Source organism: Triturus cristatus, chromosome 10 (genome assembly GCF_964204655.1).
Source record: "Triturus cristatus chromosome 10, aTriCri1.1, whole genome shotgun sequence".
Lineage (NCBI taxonomy): Eukaryota > Metazoa > Chordata > Amphibia > Caudata > Salamandridae > Triturus > Triturus cristatus.
The window spans coordinates 407224795-407245267 of NC_140593.1; the positions used below are offsets into that span (position 1 = coordinate 407224795).

General features: G+C 42.2%; 1 protein-coding gene across 1 annotated transcript in view; it reads right to left on the reverse strand.

Annotated features, from left to right (window-relative positions):
- Window positions 1-1506: 1506 nt before the first annotated feature.
- ENKUR (enkurin, TRPC channel interacting protein) overlaps window positions 1507-20473 on the reverse strand; it is a 56023-nt gene continuing 37056 nt past the window's right edge. Inside the window, exons 3-5 of the mRNA XM_085631694.1 lie at window positions 17756-18009; window positions 15940-16086; window positions 1507-2169 (exon numbers count right to left, since the gene is read on the reverse strand). Coding sequence (XP_085487820.1) covers window positions 1999-2169; window positions 15940-16086; window positions 17756-18009 — 572 coding nt within the window. The 3' untranslated portion in view covers window positions 1507-1998. The remainder of the gene's footprint in view (window positions 2170-15939; window positions 16087-17755; window positions 18010-20473) is intronic.

A 20473-nucleotide genomic window follows, 5' to 3' on the forward strand; every position in this document is an offset into this window, starting at 1 on the left:
TTAGAGGGAACTGAATATCCTTCAATTTCTGGAGAAAACTAATAATGGAGCGTTAAGTCATCAGAATGAATCTCCTCCATTATAGGGATAATATTATAGAGCAGTGTTTACCAAACTGTGCGTGGATCGTGAGCCAATTTGTGGTGGGCTGCAATTGTCCAAGCAATAAATAAAGATGACTTTAAATTCTGTATGTATCTTGTCACAGCTGCTCCACTTCAAGATCAAGACAGAGGGAGAATTTAGAGGGAACTGAATATCCTTCAATTTCTGGAGAAAACTAATAATGGAGAGTTAAGTCATCAGACTGAATCTCCTCCATTATAGGGATAATATTATAGAGCAGTGTTTACCAAACTGTGCGTGGATCGTGAGCCAATTTGTGGTGGGCTGCGATTGTCCAAGCAATAAAAATAGATGACTTTAAATTCTGTATGTATCTTGTCACAGCTGCTCCACTTCAAGATCAAGACAGAGGTCAAATGTCCAGCGATGTCTTCTGACAAACTACTGCTTATCTTTTTTAACATGGGGATCGGTGTTTACAAACTTCTCTTACTTTTCAGTCAGAGAAAGAAAAGTTAACTGAATTATGTGACAGTCTTGCAGGGGTAAAGGGATTGTATAAGGAAATGCTGCAGTATGTCATTTACTGTAACACACAACAAAATGTAAATAAACTGTACACATTCAGCAGTTAAAAAGCAAAAATGAATAACATTTTGTTTGTAATTCTAAAGTATGATGCAAACTAAGGTTTTAGTAGGATCAATGCAAATCAAGACACTTTACTTGTTGACGCACAAATGATAAATATTCACTGAAACCCAATTCCCACACATTGTCATTTATGTGCAATATAGTTTTATCAGTAAAACTGTATATTTGTGCAAATTTTGTGGCCATTTCAATGGAAAATGCGTTGTCTGTAAATGACAGTGTGCTACCACATGATACTTTAGTTACATTAAAAAAATCCCCTAATTTCCATTAAAGCCAGGTGGGTCGCAAAGGTTTATCTTTTTAAAAAGTGGGTCATGGCTCTAAATGGTTTGGGAAGTACCAGTGTAGAAGAAATTCAGCCTGGCCTCTACATTTTATTCAGAGTTTACTCCTGAATTTGGAGGATTTGCAGTTCCCACCAAATTCTCAATGAAGTCCTTAATTCTTTCGACCCCTTCAACCTCAAATCATTGCAGTTCTTGTGCAGCAGTAGCACCCAGATTTCATTTAGCAAGGTGAAGGCCAAGCTTTTCAGTGACTCTAACTCAGCCTGAAAGCGGTCTGTGACAATGATCACTAAGACCACTTTAGGGTAGACTGGCTTGCTAAATTAAGAATTTGCTGCTGAGATATGCTGTGGATCATATGTCACAAGGTCACAAGTTCGAAACCCGGCAAGGCCGACTCAGCTTTCTGTCCTTCCAAAGTCACTAAACTGAGTACCATAAAATTAGGTTAACAGTATCACTTATTATTGACGTGCTTATACAAAACAAGTTAGCATCATTAGGGTCATTGCAGTGCTAGCCAACACTCCTTTAATTAATAATACATTTATTAGAATCATTCACTGTTACATGATGTCAATACAATTAATGTTCCTCGTAAGGATGAGACACAGACTATATTACGGAAATATACCATATGACTACATGCCGCTTTACCATGCTAACCCCCAAATATTAAAAATGCTGCCTTTTGTTGCTCATCCTAACACTCCCAACTTTTCTGTACATGGAATGGAAAGGTAAGAATGTCATTTAGTAGTATAGGAAATGTGTTTCCTTCATTCTAAGGCATACACAGAAATAAACCACTCGCATTTTCCAGTGCCAAGGACAGCCTCAACAGTTTATGTCTGCCACCGTTACCGAGAAACTCTTTCTTTTTAAGGAGAATATAAATATAGTGTTGCTTTTTATTAACTTGGCATGTCCTCCTGCCTCCCTCCTATATTACAATCACAGAAGAAAAGAGATGTGTGCAGGACAGGCGTCAGTTTGCAATATAGATGATTCTGTGCCTCTCAATCAGCTCAATATCTCGCTCCAGTTGTCTCATCTGAGTTTCCAGTCTTTGTTTGTGGATCATCTTCGGGGGAGTGTCAATCATCACAGACAGGCCTTGGTACTCATGATGCAGTTCATCCCAGTTCTTTTTCAGCCCCTACCAGTAGAAAATCAAAAAGGAAATGGATCAGAAAACATCACTTTAATCCCATATGCGTTTGAATTCATTAGAAAAACATGTCATAACATAATTTTACAAGGTTCATCTCGAAATACATTTCATAATGTGGTTAAGAACTGATGATTTTGTTTCATGAAAATACATTTGTTCACAAAGTAAACACAAAAGGATGTGGACCAATTGAAATAGTAAGACCATACAAATTGTCCTGAATGCTGCTACAAAACAAATCAGTTGCACAATTCCTTAAAGTGGAACACTTTAATATCCAAATTACACATGCCAGCAAGTTGTACCTACGACTAACTAGCATGTTTTGTCATTCGTAACACTTAACGTGGAGGAGGTTAGTATCCAACAACTGTTACGAACTCACCACAGATGATTTTACTACCATCAGCAACACGCAAATGGCTCATTTAATTGATCTTTTAAAAAAATAAAAATTTTCACTAGAAATCGTATTGGTGAGGCTGCATGGAGATGTAATGAAGAAGGCAAAACACGGAAAATAATGACCATGCTGTATTTATGAATGAAAATATTAAAAATGTACAGAGCATGAGGTAGAGATGAGATTGAATATCGAAAGAAAGTGCAGGACAAATTCTATGAGGAAAAAATCACTCAGGCTTTGAACTCCCCAAAAGAACTATTTAGAGTGGTTAAAACCCTACCCACTCAACATGATAGTAACACCATTCCCCAAACCACAAAAGAAAGATGCAACGACATAGCATCCTTCTTCCACAAAAAAGTGACCGATATTTATGGTCAATTCCAAATCAATCCCGAACCTGCGCTAGGGGAGGTAACTATGGGCAGAGATCTGCCACCGCCTCCAATTCTAGCAACATTCTCCATGCTTGACAGAGACAATCCATAATCTTATACAGGCAACCTGAAGCCGGATCTCCATTAGATACTGCTCCCCCACATACCTTATCCAAAGTGGCTGAGGTCATATTACCGTCACTTATGGAGCTTCTTAATCTCTCATTAGAGGCGGGCTTGGTCCCTAAGCTATGGAAGCATGCAGTTATTAGGCCACTATTGAAAAAACCTCAGCTAGATCCAGAAATCCTTGCCAATTTACGATCGATTTCATTACCCCCTTTTCTAGGAAAACATGTCAATCGGACATAAGCAAACTTTCTGGAAAATAGCAACATTCTTCATCCAACCCAGATGGGCTTCCATACCCACCATAGCACGGAAGCAGCAGCAGAGAAGCTCAAAGCTATACTGGATAACGGAGGCTCAGCCGCCATCCTACTACTGGATTTAAGAACGGCATTCGACACAGTGGATCACAAGATCCTAAAAGATAGACTTTGCAAGGTGGGAATTCAGGGCAGAGCTTTAGATTGGCTCACCTTGTATCTGGAAAACAGATCCTACCAAGTCATGGACAAAGACTGCCTCTCTGGCAGCTTTTCAACGATTTGTTGTTTCCCTCAGGGATCGCCTGTCAGCCCCACGTCGTTCAATATATATGTGCGTTAGCTTGCCACCTTAGTGCAGGACTTTAATCTGTCAGCAGTCTCCTATGCGGAGGACACCCTGCTGGTTGTTTCTCTTACAGAAGGCCCTAATCAAGGAAATAAACATTTGGTACTCTGTTTGGATAAACTGCGCTGCTGGATGTCATTCTACCGCCTAAAGCTGAAGGGTGATAAGAGGGAATTAATGATCCTTGGAAACCAGGCTATACACAGACCTCTGACCAGATGGCATGTTGACATGGGCCCCAGCCTTCTGTTCCAAACCGGTGACAACAAATTTAGGAATCTGGTTGGACAATTTGCTAGCAATGGGCCACCAAGAAAATAAATTGTCTGGCATCTGTTTCTCTTTACTCCGAATGCTCAGAAGATACTGGTATTTATCCCAGAGCATCTAAGGAAAACGGTCATTCAATCCCTCAGTTTACCATCTGTATTATGGCAACTCACTTTATGTGGGCGCACCCAAATACGGAATAAAGAGACTTCAGACTGTGCAAAATGCGGCAGCAAGGCTCCTTCTGAAGGTTCATAGCTGTGTCTCCACAAGAGAACCCCTCAAACAGCTGCATTGGCTCCCAATTGAGGCAAGGATTAGGTTTAAATCCCTCTGTATTGCTCATAGGGCCATAAATAACAAGGGCCCAGTAAAGCTCAGAGAGCTCAGAGAGTTGGTAACCATTCATGTTCCAACTAGACACCTGAGATCCTCGCATCTTCATTTCCTCAGTACTACCAGGGTAAAAAGGATGAGATGGGGAGATTGCCAGGGAGTGACAAGCACCACGGGCCCCCTCAGTGGCTGCATAGAAGAATGGCTTAGACTTTTTTATGGGGCTAGAACAGCCTATTTTTGTTGCCAAGGGATGCCCACGCAAACATTACAAAATATGGAATAGATGGGCGGATTACCGGGGTCTGTGGCTGGAGCCCCCATCAGATGTACAGGTGCTAGCATTGGAATAACTTCATGTATATGGGGGGTCGGTGGAGGTTTTTGGGGTGGGGAGGGGGGTCGGAGGGGTGTGTGCTCTCTTGCTGGAACTGCGTATTTTTGTATGAAGGCTGTGGACAGGACTATGCGGACATTGTGCGACTTTGGGGGGAGGGTGAGGGAGGGAGGGAGTTGGGGGGGGTTTCAGTATTTTTTTATATGCTTTTGTTATCCATATATGAAAGTCAATTGCCTAATTGGTCCTATCTAGCTTGATTCTGCAGATGCCTCTGGTGTGCAGAGCCCTGCGATAACTGTGCAACTTGACAAATAAAATATGTTTTAAAAAAAAAAAAAGATGAGATGGGGAAGAATATCATTTGCACACATGGCATCGAAGTTGTGGAACGATCTTCCACCCCGTCTCAGAGCACTGGAAAATGAACTTTCCTTCAGGAAGAAACTTAAGACATGGCTGTTGCCCCGTTAATATACCAGAGGCCCTACTCTCAGCACAGTACTCACCAGCGCGGGGAAGCCTTCAGGTAGCCATGAGCTTTACAAAACATAAACATAATACACTTCAGAGTGTTATAAACGATGCAACTTAAAGTAACTGTCAAGGCAAAAGAAATCTCCACTACACAACACTTGTCTCCCAACCTAAGGGTGTAATCTATTTAGCTTCTGATGTGCCCAGAAGAAGCAATCCCAGCAGTGTCGTAAAATTAGCCCTTGTGGTGCAGAGGGGCTTCCGAGCTCCAAGGGGCCCCCTCTGGCACTGTGCACGGGCAGCGGGCCCATGGACTGAGAGCTCCTTACTGGGTCTGGGGATCATGGGGGGAGATGGTAGCTTCACGTACTTTGCAGGGGAACTCATCAGGTTTAGTTACGTCACTGCATCCCAGGACCTCTGACACCGACAGCAGGTCAGAACTACAATTCCGGGCTTCATAAAGAGAACTGCAATCAGCTGCCTGGCAATGTCTTTGCAAAAAGAAAACACAAGTGGGCACCATAATGCAACAAAATATATTAATAATTGCCCCGTTCCAAAGGATGGGGGGGTGACACACACAAAATATTTCAGTTTTGACTCTGGCTTTGAAAATCTTTGCGCTGGAGCTATGTGGGGGGAGGGAAACTGATGGTCCTCTCTGAATATTTTGCATTGGTTCCCCATTATTTGGCTTTAGTCTACTGCTTTAAGCCTTCTTAGAAGCTCTTTATTATTGTATAAGTCCTTTAGAGTTCCTGCGCAAAAGCACAACTATCTTTTCAAAATAGGTGAAATAAATGTCCCAATTTATTTGTCATTAAAATCAGCTCCAGAACCCATCCATCCTAGTATGAACTCCAAAATCCTTTGCTTTCTCTAGTTTTATTTTTCACCTCTACAGACCCTCAAATCCCAGCCAGGCCAAACAGTCTGTACAAGGGAAATTTGATCTTGACTACGGGTCTTCTATCATGTGAACTCCCAGCCCCTCCCAGCAATATGTTTATTTTACAAGTATGGACCAGGTTGGATGGGAGCAGCTCCCTTTCCCTCCGCCAACATGGCTGTTAGTAGTCAATGTATATTAAAGTTGTGTACATGCACTTGCTTCTTTACTATTCAGATACCACTGGGTTACAACAAGCTCTACAGGATTTGCTCTGCAAGCCAGCCATCTTTCTGCAAACAGGTCCCCTTCAACTGCCTGCTGAAGAACTGAACAAAGACCAACTTCAATTCTCTTTGTTGTGCCAGAGTTTCTGATGAGAAGTATTTCTGTTGTGATAGGCACAAGTAGTTCCCAAGCATCTAGGCTTTGTGCTGGACAAACAATAGTTTTGATATTAACATATGTGTTTCTCTTAGAGAGATTATCTTCTTTCCACTGGAATGCAATCAATAGAGCTACTGAATCTACCAGACATTGGGAGAGTTCATGAGCTTTCCTTCTCTATAACATATTTTAAAATGTGGATTAAAAAGCACTGTTTGGTTCTAAAATACTATTGATGGGGAGAAAGAAGGTATTTTGAGTTTGTGTCGTTGTAAACAAATGATTAAAGCGTGACTAAAATAAGAATATTTTTGAGGTTGAACTTCACTGAGCTCCATGATGGAAGCTCGACTGTGGACCTCTAGTATTATTCATTTCTGTGAATCATGTTCGGCAGCCTGCCTCATGGCCTGAAGAGACACATTTGTCTAGAGGATCCTAGAAGCATCACCGCACCACTATATCTAGTCTTGAATTTCTTCCTTGTTGTTTGGACACAGGAGCACACCTAGTAGTGGACAGCCCGCTTGAACACAGTTTTCGCATCTTCTAGGATGGTGCTTCCATTCATGAGTGGTGCCTGAGAGGGACCTGGTGGTACTGCAGCATAGGTGCTACTTAGTTCAGATTTTGGTATTAATATAGAGGTTGTTATTTTCTAGGGCCCGGCAACAAATGCCTGCAACCAGTTTAGGCTACATCATCGAACTAGCAAATGGCTACAACATGTGATAATGGGCCTAGCGAAAATCTGCAACGATAATCTGCTCATTGTAAACAATGTCAATTCAAAGATGTTAGCTTTTGGCAGAGTGATAATAAAGAAAGGAAAATGAATGGCGGCGAGAATACAAAGGCTTCATTGCGGTTGTTGTGTGATTAGGGTACATAATAGCTTCCTATTACATCTAACATCACTGAAACCTATATCAAACACTTTAGTATATGCCTTGATACACCTGGCAAAAAAACTAACAGGGCCTGCTATAAAACCCTTTTTAAATGTTATTCTAGCAAATGTCATGCTATTGTTGATGTATGGATGACCAGGCTTTAATGACAAGTTCATAAAATGTTTGGAGTTAGCACAATGTTATCTGTTTACAAGGTTCTTTAATCCCTAATCATCAATCTGGCAGGCTCAGATGTATTCTTATTTAAACAAATAAATCAATTACATTGTAAAACTTTTGAATCTGGCTTTAAAACTTGTTCAACATTGAGACATGCTGGAATAGTTTTAAAGTCTTACAAGCTTAAGTACAGCAACCATATCTTATTGAGCAAATGTCCATAAAAATTTAGAGAGAATATAGTAAGTTGTGCTTTAGTCTACTCGAGATTGGCGCACCTGAACGACAATGGAGTTGTAGTTGGATCAATAGTGGCTGCATGTTCTGTGGGTACAGGCTTGAAAGTCCAGCACATACTATACTGCTGAATACGTTTCACCGTGGTACAGCCTAAGGGCCAGATGTAATAAACACTGGTTGCAAAATACTGGTCACAATTTGCAACCAGTATTTTTGAGACCAGTTTGAAATTTTGCGGACCAACCTCTGTATTAGGTCGGTTCACAAAATAAACACATTGTAGTGGGTCACAATTCAACCTTCCTCGTGAATATAAATGAAGTAAGTCTCAAATGGCTAACCATTACGATTCGCTGACATTACGGCGATGGTGGCTGCTGGGGTGAGCAGAGCACCATGTCTGTGATTGCTTTTTAATAAAGCAAACTTATAATACAGTCCCGTTTTTCTTACAGGAAACGGGACTGTATTAAAAAAAAAACATGCTTTTTTCATTTGTTCATTGATCTAAGAAGAGCAATTAGCTGTTTTATTACATTCATAAAGGAGAAGAGATCCCAAGGGGACCCATTCCCATTTGCAGATGGATTACAACCTCCTTTAAGGTGTCGGTAAAAAAAAAAATCAATATTTTGCTACCAGATTACAATTTGCCCTTTCCAAATATTGAATCGGTATCCATTTCTAAACACATTTATGTGGTTTTATGACAGTGGCAGCTAGTATTTGGAGCATGTTTTTGGTCACCAAAAGCATTGTGTTTTGGTTTGACAGCTGGTCAATAGTGCAAGTGCTGAACAAGCATTCTGTAAGAAGCTCACACATCCTGAGGTTGCTCAGGGCTTTGAATATTACATTCATGGCAGGGTCAGTGGATAGAAACAAACCTGACATCGCTGGTTTTCTTTCTCACATAAATGTAAGGCTTTCATACCCGATTCTCTTTCTCACGTTAAATGAAAAGTTTTCAGAAGACTGCAACCCAGTGCTTTAAATGGGCCGATACTGTCCGGTAAGGAGTACCGGCACTTTTTTATTTTGAGAGGGAGAGTACCGGCACTTCTCAAGAGAAATGCTATACTTTTAATTGGAGAGTACCGGCACTTCTCAGAAACAAGCAGGTACTCTGTTACAGAGTAGCTGCACTTCTATTTTTCCATTTCAAGCACTGATGCAACCTAAGGAAAAGACGAGTACATGATACCTTTTCAGCAAGGTCCTTAGAGAGGTGGATACCGGGATCAATATGCTAGTGTTGAGGTCATTATCACAAGGGACGCTTAAGTATTAGGTGGGCTCTAAGGTCATCTGTAGGTTGTACAGAACCGTGTATAAAGATAAAGAGATGGCGCATGGGCTGTCTAGCAGCCCAACTGAGGAATCTGAATTGTGACCATGGGAGAATGGGAAGTCTGTCGTGTACCTCACAAGACTCACCTTTGCTTGCGAGGTGATTCCGCAGAGACGACAAGAGCACCCGTCCCTGTACCCACCTGACCCTCGTGAATAGTAGGAACCAACGGGGATGAGATGGACGCAGGGAAGGGAGCCAGAAAGGACGTAGTGGCTTGGTGTGGAAGTATCCTGGGGCCCTATGGAAGACAGGAAGGACTAGATCAATAAGGAATCCTAACCCCCTGTTCTACAGCACCCACGCCAACCCACACACAGAAAGGAAAGTCATTCCGGGGACTCACCGATGCTTCTTCGGATCATGGCAACCAGAATCAGCGCTGCTCCAGGCGAAGAGCTCCTGGACACTACTCCTTCCGAAAATCAAAGTAAAGCGCTCCTGCGCCGGTGTGTTGAAAGAAAGGTCAAATCATGCGCAAAGGTGTCCTTGCGCAATAAAGCGGCAAACTACGGGGGCAAGCTATAACAATGGCAACGTAGGTGCAAGAACACAGTTCAAAAACGAAATGGGTACTTCGTCACGGTAGCGCTCCTGCGCTATGGACTCTTCAGTACCCCCTAAGCGCATCCACGCTGAAGTGAAGCAAAACCAAGAGTATCCCACCAACGCTCCTGCGTTGTAGGATTGAAGAAAACCCCCAAGCGCTCCTGCGCTAATTAAACTAAAGGTGCTCCCTAAGCGCTCCTGCGCTAAGTAAACTAAAGTGCTCCCTAAGCGCTCCTGCGCTAAGTAACCTAAAACATCCCCCCAAGCGCTCCTGCGCTAAACGAACAAAAGGTATCCAATAACATAAAACAAGTATCCCATGAGCACTCCAGCGCTCTGGGATTCAGGCAGCCTCTGCGGCGGGAATTCTCGATGACCAGTGGGGCGCTCCAGCGCAGTAAGAAGGAATACACATGCACGCCTTCAACTTACTGGAACCAGGTTGCGGGAGTCGTGACTCGACTCGGAACTCTGCAGTCACGTCTTCAGGGGATTCGGTTGAATCCGAAGCACGGAGCCGGCGGGAAACGCGCAGTGTAAGCGTTTCCCCCGGAAGTGTTTCTCCGACCTCTCGTGCGCCGCAACCACTAGACCGGGACTCACCCTTCCAACCGGAAGTGAGTCTCCCGGTGTTTCTGTGTGCGCGTTTGCGGGGCACCTGACAAAGTCGAGGTCTTGGGGGGAATTAAGGGTGTGTGCATTGGCATTTACAGCAAAGATGACAGAAAAGTGAGTAGTTGCTGACTGGTTTCAAGATGAAGATATGAATGGGATGGAGTAGTTCAGAAGGAACACTAGGCAACAAGGTTGTGGTTGCGACTACTTTCAGAGAGCCTGGGGAGGGTGTAGTAAACCCCAATCCAGCCAAAGGGGCCGGGTGCAGCCACCAGGGACTAAAAAATTTCCTAGGCCAACCTTGTGGCAGACACCTGGTGAGCTTCAGATGCACTTGGATGTTATTATAACATGTAATATTCAAATATAGGCTACTAGCAGGTTAAAGTTAAAGGTTGCAGCATCTTATTTTCTCCTGATTCTAATGATTTCATGTCCAAGATCGTGGGTGAAGGGTGATAATAAAATCATTGCTAATAAAGTGGCATATAAACGAGTGGAGGCCTCAGGGAGCTGGCTGCCCCCCTCCCAGCACAATTCAGAAAACAGGAGTTACTTGTTTGCTGGTCTCCATCATCCTGAATTCCTGCGAATGCGAAGAAGGAACCTGGCTCTTATTAACTTACCGAGATTTGACAGGTTAGGTGAATCTCTGCTCACGCATATTAGGCGCCAGGTCTGTTCCTAGCTCCCCTGCACACCTTTTACTGGTTTTTACCTTATCTTGAAAATCCAGTTGGGACAGCTACTGTGTTTGAAACTGTGGTAGTTAAGGGCGCTAGACTGTTGTGGAAAAAGCTGAGACGCAGGCTTACCAAGGGGGGGCTAGCTCTTCCAGATATTGGCTGGTACTCTGTCGCATTCCAATTTAAAAATATACGGATGTTACTTGTAAAACCAGAAGAGACATCTTGGGGGAGGCTTCTGGGGGAAATGATCAAGGCAGAGGGTGGAGGCGGAGGAGAAGGCTTTCTGAATAAATTTGGAGCACCTAGGTTCTTCAAAAAGGTACGTCAGAAAGTTCTTAAGGCCGCCCTTTGCTTATGGTATAAGGTCAGATGTAGATGGGGGATTGGGACTATTCGGATTTTGCCCCGATCTGGGACTCCCCGGGGACCCCGATATTCCTGAAGGATAGCCTTGCGATCCCAATAAAAAAGGCGGGCATTACTATCTGGTCAGAGCTTCTAACCTCAGAAAGAGTGTACCCGTGGGAGGTTTTAAAAGCGAAGGTTGGAAGTAGGCTTTCTAGACTCAAATACTTGCAACTAGCCTCCTGGTTTACAGCAGAAAAGGGGGACATACGAGGAGCTTGGGAGTTGGAGCAAACTTTGCAAGAAGTACATCTCAAAAGTAAGGAAGTCTCTATCTGGTATAAGAAGTACTTCGAGGCTGAAGATATGGAACATCTTCCGCAGCATGCAATCTGGAACCAGTCTCCCCATGAGTCCGATGTTGAAGAGCTTTATGAACCGTCCTTGAAGCTTCTCTAAATATGTTAAACCAGCCCGCTTGAAAAATAACCATTTCTTTGTCATTAATAAACTTTACTACACACCCGCAAAGATTGCTAACTTTGCTCCACTATCCTCTCCCAAATGTCCAAGATGCAACCTTCTTAATGCTAATGACATCCATATTTGTTATGAATGCCTTGAACTCAGCGTGTTCTGGAGGGAGGTTGGGGACATCTTAGGTGGTATTTATAAATTAAAAATCAAGGTCAACGTCTCCCTGGGGATGACGGTGCGCTTGGAAAGAATCTCCAGCAGGGACATAGAGGCCTGTTGTTTTATCTGGTTTTAATAGCCCGGAGAGAAATCTGTATGAAGTGGAAAGAGCCGCGGCCCCCAACATGTGAGGACTGGTTAAAAGCTGCGTTTGCTATGGCTCGTTTGGACCAAGGGGGCGAAAGGGAGAGTGGTGTGAACATATGGCAGGCTCTAGTGTTCTGGGGTAGGGATCCGAGTCTGGTATAGCTCCTCTGAGCTCCTCCTGGTCCTATGATTACACCAAGCTTCCAACAAAGGGGCTGGTCTTGTTCGGCCTAAGTGATTGCAGCAGCCGTGGGGCGCATAGTTCGGAATACGACTTCTTTCCAAGAATTGCAGATGCTTATTGGTGAGATGAGGACAAAAAAAAAACTGTGGTAGATAACGTTTTTTTAAACAAACAAGCACATGAATTGTGATATGTTGTTCTAAGCGGCCAAGATTTCTTTCTTTTTGATGTAAATGTCTTATTAAAAAAATGTCACTTGCTTTCACTACAAACGACAAGGTTTGTAATACCAGCATTAATAAGATCTGAAACGCGTCTCTGCAAATGTTTCTATAACGCATTTGCCGTAAAACATGTGCTGGCACTAACATTCACTTTACTCAGAGAGCATCTCAAATCCCCGATTTATTTTTGTAACATTTCGAAACCATATTGTCATGGCAATGAAAGGTGAACAATTGAAAGTCTGTGCAAAGAAACCGAGAAGGCGTCGCTCGGAGAGGATATTATGGCAGCGCTGCAAACACGAAGTCGCCTCGAAAACCCTCTCAGATTTCTTTGCCTTTTCCCAAAATAAATACGGTTCTCTACAGTCTGAGGCCATGTTGGGACAAGCCACCTAGCAACACGAACGTGTAAGGTCGTATAAACCCCGCATACTATTTACATAATATGAGAGAATAACTTCCACGTTTTGAAGTCCTTCAATGCTATTAATGTTCTTCGCAGTTTACCAAGTTCTTTTTAAAAGTACGACACAGCGACATCTAGCGAGCAGAATTCAAAAGAACAATTTTCCTGCCAGTGGTACACTTTTTAATAGCTACCGAGGGTAACCAGCCACCTGCATTCAATGTCACAGGCCTGCGGACCTTGACCAACATACTTTTTAAGCAACATAACACAAGTCGGAACATTACCAAGATCTGAGTAATTTTTATTTAGAAAACGCAACATAGTTGAGGACATGTTGGACACAACATAGGAAGAGAGATTTGTGCAAAAGATCTAGTTCTAATCCAATCATATTGATATTTTAGAACCACAAGATCTGCACCGAACATCATTTGACACCTATAAAGTTAAAAGTGTGGCGGGGTGCATTCGAAATTCGTAATTTTTTTAATGATAAGTGCATCATCAAAGAGGGCTTGGTTACTAATACATTTTCGAGTCGTGAAACAGTCTCGAGATTGCCCCAAGCCAGTAAAGATGCCAGGACCCAACCTCATGCTTTGAGAAAACCTTAATTAAGGCTGTCTTAATTCTGCAGAACTCCTTACTAAATCAAGCCCAGGGTATTTGGTTGCTCCAAAGTTACAATTATTGCCAGTCGATGCAGTTCACACAAATTGGCTTTTTCTGAAGGCTTAATCCCATTAGCAAATTACACAATATATAAAATCCTATCGGACGTTTTGTCTGTACGGATACGTGGCATGGCTCTAATAGCTGCTTAATGTAGTCATAGTGCTCTGTGTGGCTCTCATGGGCCTGTCATGATCTTCTCTGCTCGCCATGTTTTCGATAACCATGGGAATTAAGTTTGAAAGGTCACAATAGGTGAGAGCATTCGGGCTGTTGCCAGGATGCAGAATCAGCTAATTAGGGGGTGCATTAAGTAATCACAGAAGGTTTCCATATCTCTTAGAGAGGTTTTACCACCCAATATTAAAGGCTGGAAAGTAGCTAGCTGTTCTCATACAGAGACGAGTTTGACTACTATCAAACCAGAATTTCATGTTTCCATTTTGTAAGTATTTAAGTATATATCGTCTGTCACCCTTTGTTGGTCTCTTCCCTTCCCATGTTTAATTGGAGGTAGCATGTTCCCTGCCAGCATAGTTTTTGAGTCCCGCACATGTAACGTTAGGCTCTTGCAAACTTTCAGTTTGCTAACTTGCCATTTACAAGTTTGTGTGTTTTGATCACTGTTTTACTGCAGAAACATACTTCTTATAATATGAGCCAGCAGTGTGTTTCGACTTAGAACTATTACAAACTGCAATAAATAGATTTTTAATCACTATAACCAGGACCATGCACCACCTATTTTGCACTTTTTTTTTTGCTACGTCCTCTCTGGCTTTATGACTTTGCATTTATGTAGGTTATTCACAAACAATTTCCACATGACTAGTATCTCTCTCTCAGAGTGTTACGTACTTATTATTTATGAAATTATACCTATTGTCACAGGTGTAATACTTGCTGCTTTGATGAAGTCCCCGAACCAGTGACTGAACAAGCGTCAGCTGTTTAAACCTCAAGAAAATGAGGACATTAGTTTTTCTAAATATACTTAGGCCAGGGATTAGAGATATGACATTTCTCATGACTTGGACGTTATGGATAACAAATTCAGGGTCCAAGCAGTATAGTGGTTTGATTTGATATGTTTGCTGGTATATCAGTGCAAGACGCTGCAATGTACATTGATTTTAATGCTGTCCCAACTCGGATTTAAATTGGTTAGCTAATCACCACAGCTATAAACAGGTGTGAAGGGCTGGTCGTGGCTTATTTACACTCTTGGGTGGCAGGTTATATGTTTGGGTTAAGCAGCTAAATGTGTTATTACACATAGCTCAATCACTTACATTAACTGGGACTGTTGTTTTGGGTGCGTATCTCTGTCTGGTCAGCAGAGCAGGGATGAAACAAGGGGTTTCTGCCCAGGAACATACCAAGACGGCTCCTTAGGTAGGGAGGGCTATGATGTGATGGCACCGGGGGTGTGGGTTACTGGGTCTCCTGTGGCAGTACTGGGAGGATGTGCTAGCTTTGTAAGGCCAGCTCTCAAGCTTTCTATGTTCTTGCAGCAGGCTAAGCCAAGTAATATAATCAGAAGGAATAAAAGGTACTGCGGCGATGGTATCTGGCCATTTTTCTCTCCTGGCATCCTATCTTGAAAACATATTTGTCTGGCAATTAATAGATTAGTCTACTGTACTTTGTTTGCGTAGAAGAAACATGTTTTTTTAAATATTATTGCGAAGCTGAATAGGACATAGCAGGAGGATTGCGGCCTAATTGCCTAGAATATCAGGATTATTCTCACAAAAAGGGAAATGTTAGATATGTTCTCAGCTACCTAGGCACAGATTAACTGCTTTCTAAAATACCCCATGGGTACCTATTTGAATATACAGATGCAAAGAGCCTTGTCTCCATGGGAAAATTAGCCTGCACCTTACTTTTCAAATTAGACTGCTATGGGGAGTAGGGATTTATGGTAGCAGTGCCACAGAAAATCTAAGAAGCGTCATAAATTTCAACCGGCTCTTTATAACCTGTACCTCTCCTCTCCAGGACCTGTGTAGGCCCTCTCCACAACCTAAAAAATTCCACAGGATGGCCCAAAATCCTTTGGAGAGGAATTCCCTTTTAAACTTCTATTTTAAAGCGGAAAGAGGGTTAGCTTGTCCAAGGCAAACTAAAGGTTTGATTTTATTAACAATATTATAAAAGCAAATAAAAGAACTACCTAAAAACCTTAGAAAACAAAAATTCAAAACTGAAGATCAGCTGTCCAGCTGAAGACATATTTTCATCACCATTTGACAGACTAACATACTGAGCAGCAGGGTTCCCAACAAGTTACCAAACAGCAAGATCCACAAGAAAAATCAGGAATATCATTTCTTTGTAGGTTTACTTTCACTTCTAAGATATTTATTAAATTAATAAAAATCAGTGAGTGTACCTCTAAGACGCTTGTTCTTTCTTCCTCTGAGATCTGTTTCATGGCACCTTGCCTGAGGCGCTCCCGGACATAGTTATCGTACTCTACTTGGGCTCTTATCACTTCCTCCTTACGCTTGCAAATGTATTCAGGAGTAACACCGAAGTCCTGGCAAAACAACATGAAAAGGAATATGTAACATTTAAGCTATACTATTGTTCTGTTTTACAATACAAAAGTTCTAGAATGGATAATGCGCTTTAAAATGAATTCTCCAACAGTATTCCATCACAGGTGAGCAAAATGAGAAGCACCACACTTATCTTCAGACACAAGGATATCCTGACTGGGGACAACTGTAGATGAATGAAAGGCAACACATTACCTCTCTTACAGTTCCTCTAGTCTTGTCAATGGTTGTTTTAATTCTCAGTCTTCATTGACCCACAGATCTTTGCTTATGTTGGTGCAGGCTCTGATTTCTCCTATGCAGGGGTCTCATGCATTTTTTCTGGTTAACCACACGGCTTAATTGGAATATTGCCCTCATTCACCCAAAAGCGGGCCCATTTCACAAATTAAATTTGCCTGCAATTAGCTAAGGAGTAGATTGTTGTGTAAGGCAATGTGACTTCATAATGGTGCGCAGACTACACATAAATGTTTAAAGAAAACATTGTTGAGCTCAAGAATGTTGATTCACCAAAATACAGGGGTAGTGTAAGGGACATCACCAATCCTCTGACGCCTGATGACATTAATTGTTTGACAACTTGTCCCACCCGTAGACTTTCAATGGCCTGTTACTTGCAGCAGAGGGCCTAGGAATATATCATGGTATATCAACCACAGAAAGTTAACCGTGCTCTTTGTCCCTGTTAACCCTTTTGTTCTCTTCTCTGCCTTCTTGATCCTTGACATTAGGAGCAGCAACTGCAGTGTCAGGGTTACCACTTAGAACGCCTTGGATAGCAGCTGCCACAACTGGGGATGTATGACGTTACAACGCATGCTGTTACAACGCATGCTGTTACAACGAAAGTTTTACAACGCGAGTGCATTGACAACGCAGGACATTACAACGCAAGTCTTTACATCGACTTGCACTAGATGGCGTGCTAACATTAAAAAAGTGTCATTTACTATTCCAACTCCAGTCCACGTAACAGTAGGGAAGGTGTTGGGATAGTAAACTACACTATTTTTAATGTTAGCACGCCATCTAGTGCAAGTCGATGTAAAGACTTGTGTTGTAATGTCCTGCGTTGTCAATGCACTCGCGTTGTAACAGTTTCGTTGTAATGGTAGTGCGTTGTAAAAGTTGCGTTGTAAAGGTTGTTCCCCCACAACTGGCTATCCATTATGGCCATCCATACTGGAGACAGAAGTAAACAAAGTATGGCTTACTAGATGGATAATCTAAAATGTAAAAATAAAAAAATGGAGAAATGTTGCAAACTTTAAGAAAGAGGACAAACAATTTAGTCTGTGACCAATCACCGTAGACTCATCTCATGTTAAGTACATTGTGTCACTTTGTATCCCTGCATCAGACTAGGAGAGGGATAGGATTCCCCTAGTGCTCACCTATTCATATTCACTTGTATCCGAGAAACCTAGGTTGTGTCCTGGTCTTCAAAGCACCCACCTCTGGTATTGCCTGGTGGAATTATCTGTAGATATTGTGTTCGCTCTCTGGGCAGACAACATTTACTTATAAACAGCATTACATATGTAAAAGAAAGATACAACCTTAAAAGGGAAATGCAGATTAACGCTACAACCCCCAAAACATTATTTAATATAGATTGTTTAAGAGCATTTTACAATAATATACCTTTCGCTTGATGTACTTCGGAACAAGTCCAGATGTTTCGAGGGGATGTTTGTCTCCTTTTCTACTATCAACAAAAACGTGCTCGGGTTTCTTTGGAACACCCATAATGGCTTCGGTTGCATTGGTGGTTATGAAGTTTTTTTTCGTTTGAATTCCCATGATTGGCTGTTCTGTCCTTCGCGGGACGGGTGGCTTTCTCTTCCCATCAACTACGCATCTGTCCGTTTTTTCTGAAAAATCAAACATAGCACTTCCTTGGCGCCACAAGAAAGTCATGCGAGGCATTTAGTGTTGTTGACCTGCGCACAAATTCTCCAACAACAAGGTAGGTTTTAGCGATGCATTGTACGTTATGTGACTTGGGGTAACCTTTTGGGAACAGGTAGTTGTAGTTACATTAAACGTTAGATCATGAGAAACGCTCCCAAATTCATAACTTCTAGATGAGTGCGCAGACAGTTTCTAAGTAAGTCAAAGAGGAAAGCAAACATGCTTATGAATGGCTCAGTCCCATTGAAACCATCCCTTCAACCCTTCAACCGCCTGCATCCTCCAACACCTGCATAGAAATGTATATTTTTTCCATCGAGTGTCTAAACTGTCAACATCTTTTGTCTATTTCTGATTCCCAAATTGTATTGTTCATCCATTAAACGTATGCATGAAAAACGCAGTAGGCAACAGATGTGGCATGAACACTGACTTAGTTTAATCTTTGTTTTCACTAATGAACCTTTCGGGAAAACACTGCCTCCGTAAACTTGCACTTTGTATTACAAATTTGAACGTTTTAATGTATACGTTATTTCTATTAATAAACTAAGTTAAACAAGCAGGTTTCATTTGTATGAAAGCTATGGTCGATCGTGCAGTCACTCTTCAATGTGAGATAAACAGAGTAGCAAACCGAAGACACCCTGCTCTGCTACCCTGCTCAGGTACCTGCTCAATAGACACACAAGACTTCTCTGGGATCCTGAAATGCTTGGCACATAGCTACTACTGGCTGGCATTTCAAAGCAGCCCATTGAGGGAGAGGTGTGGTGCAGCGGCCAGAGCGGCTAAGATGAGAGTGAATTGCATCTAACAACTCCTATGCTGGTTATCTACTGTTACACAGTCTAGGGAAGACATCATAGAAGACAGCGGAGTGCAAGTCGGACACACAAGATTCTTAGTTGCTAGATACGGGGCTCACCGTACAATCCCCTGCAGCAGCTCAGCATCATGTGACTCTGGGCAGTAGCCCACTCAATCGCCCCAATGGCCCGCAGTGCCTTCAGACCCCTAGAAGTGATGAGTTTGGGCTCACAATAACGGATCCATCCATACATACATACATATTGATTGGGAAATACTGCGGTCAATAAAGTAGACTGGACTACCAGATGTCATTTAAGTACAGACGTGGTACCCGTCACCTGGAAACATCAGCACAAATTAAGCACTGCATGCTGGTGTGGTAGCAATAAGAGGTGAAGCCAAAAGCATGAGAAATTCAAATGAAAGCTTTTAGTCAGTTGGAAGAGGAAATGGGGAAGAAATGCCATTTTGGAAGGACAGAAAATTGTGAAGAAGTGGGTTTGAGGTCTTTGTTGAATTGAACAATGATGACGAATGTCTGTGGATTGGTATTCATATGCAGCAGTAAAGTAATGGAAGCTGAAACCAAACTGTCTGTGCCTTTTTCTTGATGTGGTCCTTGATGGTAGATTGTGCAAGGCAGCAGGAGAAGTTTTAGACATGTCAGTCTTAGCGTGGCCTTCCCCCAAACTTTTTGCCTTCATCCCTCCTTGTTTTTTTCTGAATACATTTTTGTTGGCATTGGGACTCTGCACTTCACTCCCTAAACATGGTAAAATTGGCTTAAACCCAATTGGCACATTTCATTTACTTATAAGTCAATAGTAAAGTGGTACCACATGTACCCAGGGCCTGTATATTAAATCTTGCTAGCGGGCCTGCAGCCCTTATTGTGCTACCCACTTAAGTAGCCTTTTTAAACATGTCTCAGGTTTACCATTGCAGCTGTTGGCAGTTTTAAACTGTTCAATTCAACTTGGAAAAGTAACCCTCTTGCCAAGCCTTAAACGCCCTTTTTATTACATATAAGTTACCACTAAGGTAGGCCCTAGACCAGGCCTCTCCAAGGAGTAGCTTGTGAGCTACTGGTAGCTCTCCAGATACCTATGAGCAGCTCACCTCAGTCTCCTGTGTGCGAGTCAGCTTACTAAACTTGAAGATTTTGTTTGGTTGAATTAATATATGTATACCAAAATTAAAAAGTCTGGATTTGAGACGAAAATGTCTGTATTTTCAGAGCTCATTAGATGTTTGATATAAAATGGTTGAATTTCCAAAATGTATTTAAAGCTGATATTTAAGTAATAAATCATGTGGCTATGGAGAGGCTTATTACTAACTGTATTAACTTGGTGCCAGGGGCATTGCAACGATGGCTACGTATTACCTATAAAAGGGCATTCCAAATTGACAAACTTTTTTTACGTTACTGCTGGCAACCCTCCTGATGCACGGAGGTGATCACTGCTGGTAATCTGCAGATGGTGGCTCCTACGGTAATCTTGTCTGATGTGGTCACTTTTACAACACTAATAGTAGCTCAGGATGATTTTCATTGAACAAAAGTAGTTCCTATTTCAGAAAAGGTGGGAGACCCCTACCCTAGACAATCAGTAGGGCAGGGTTCATTGTAAT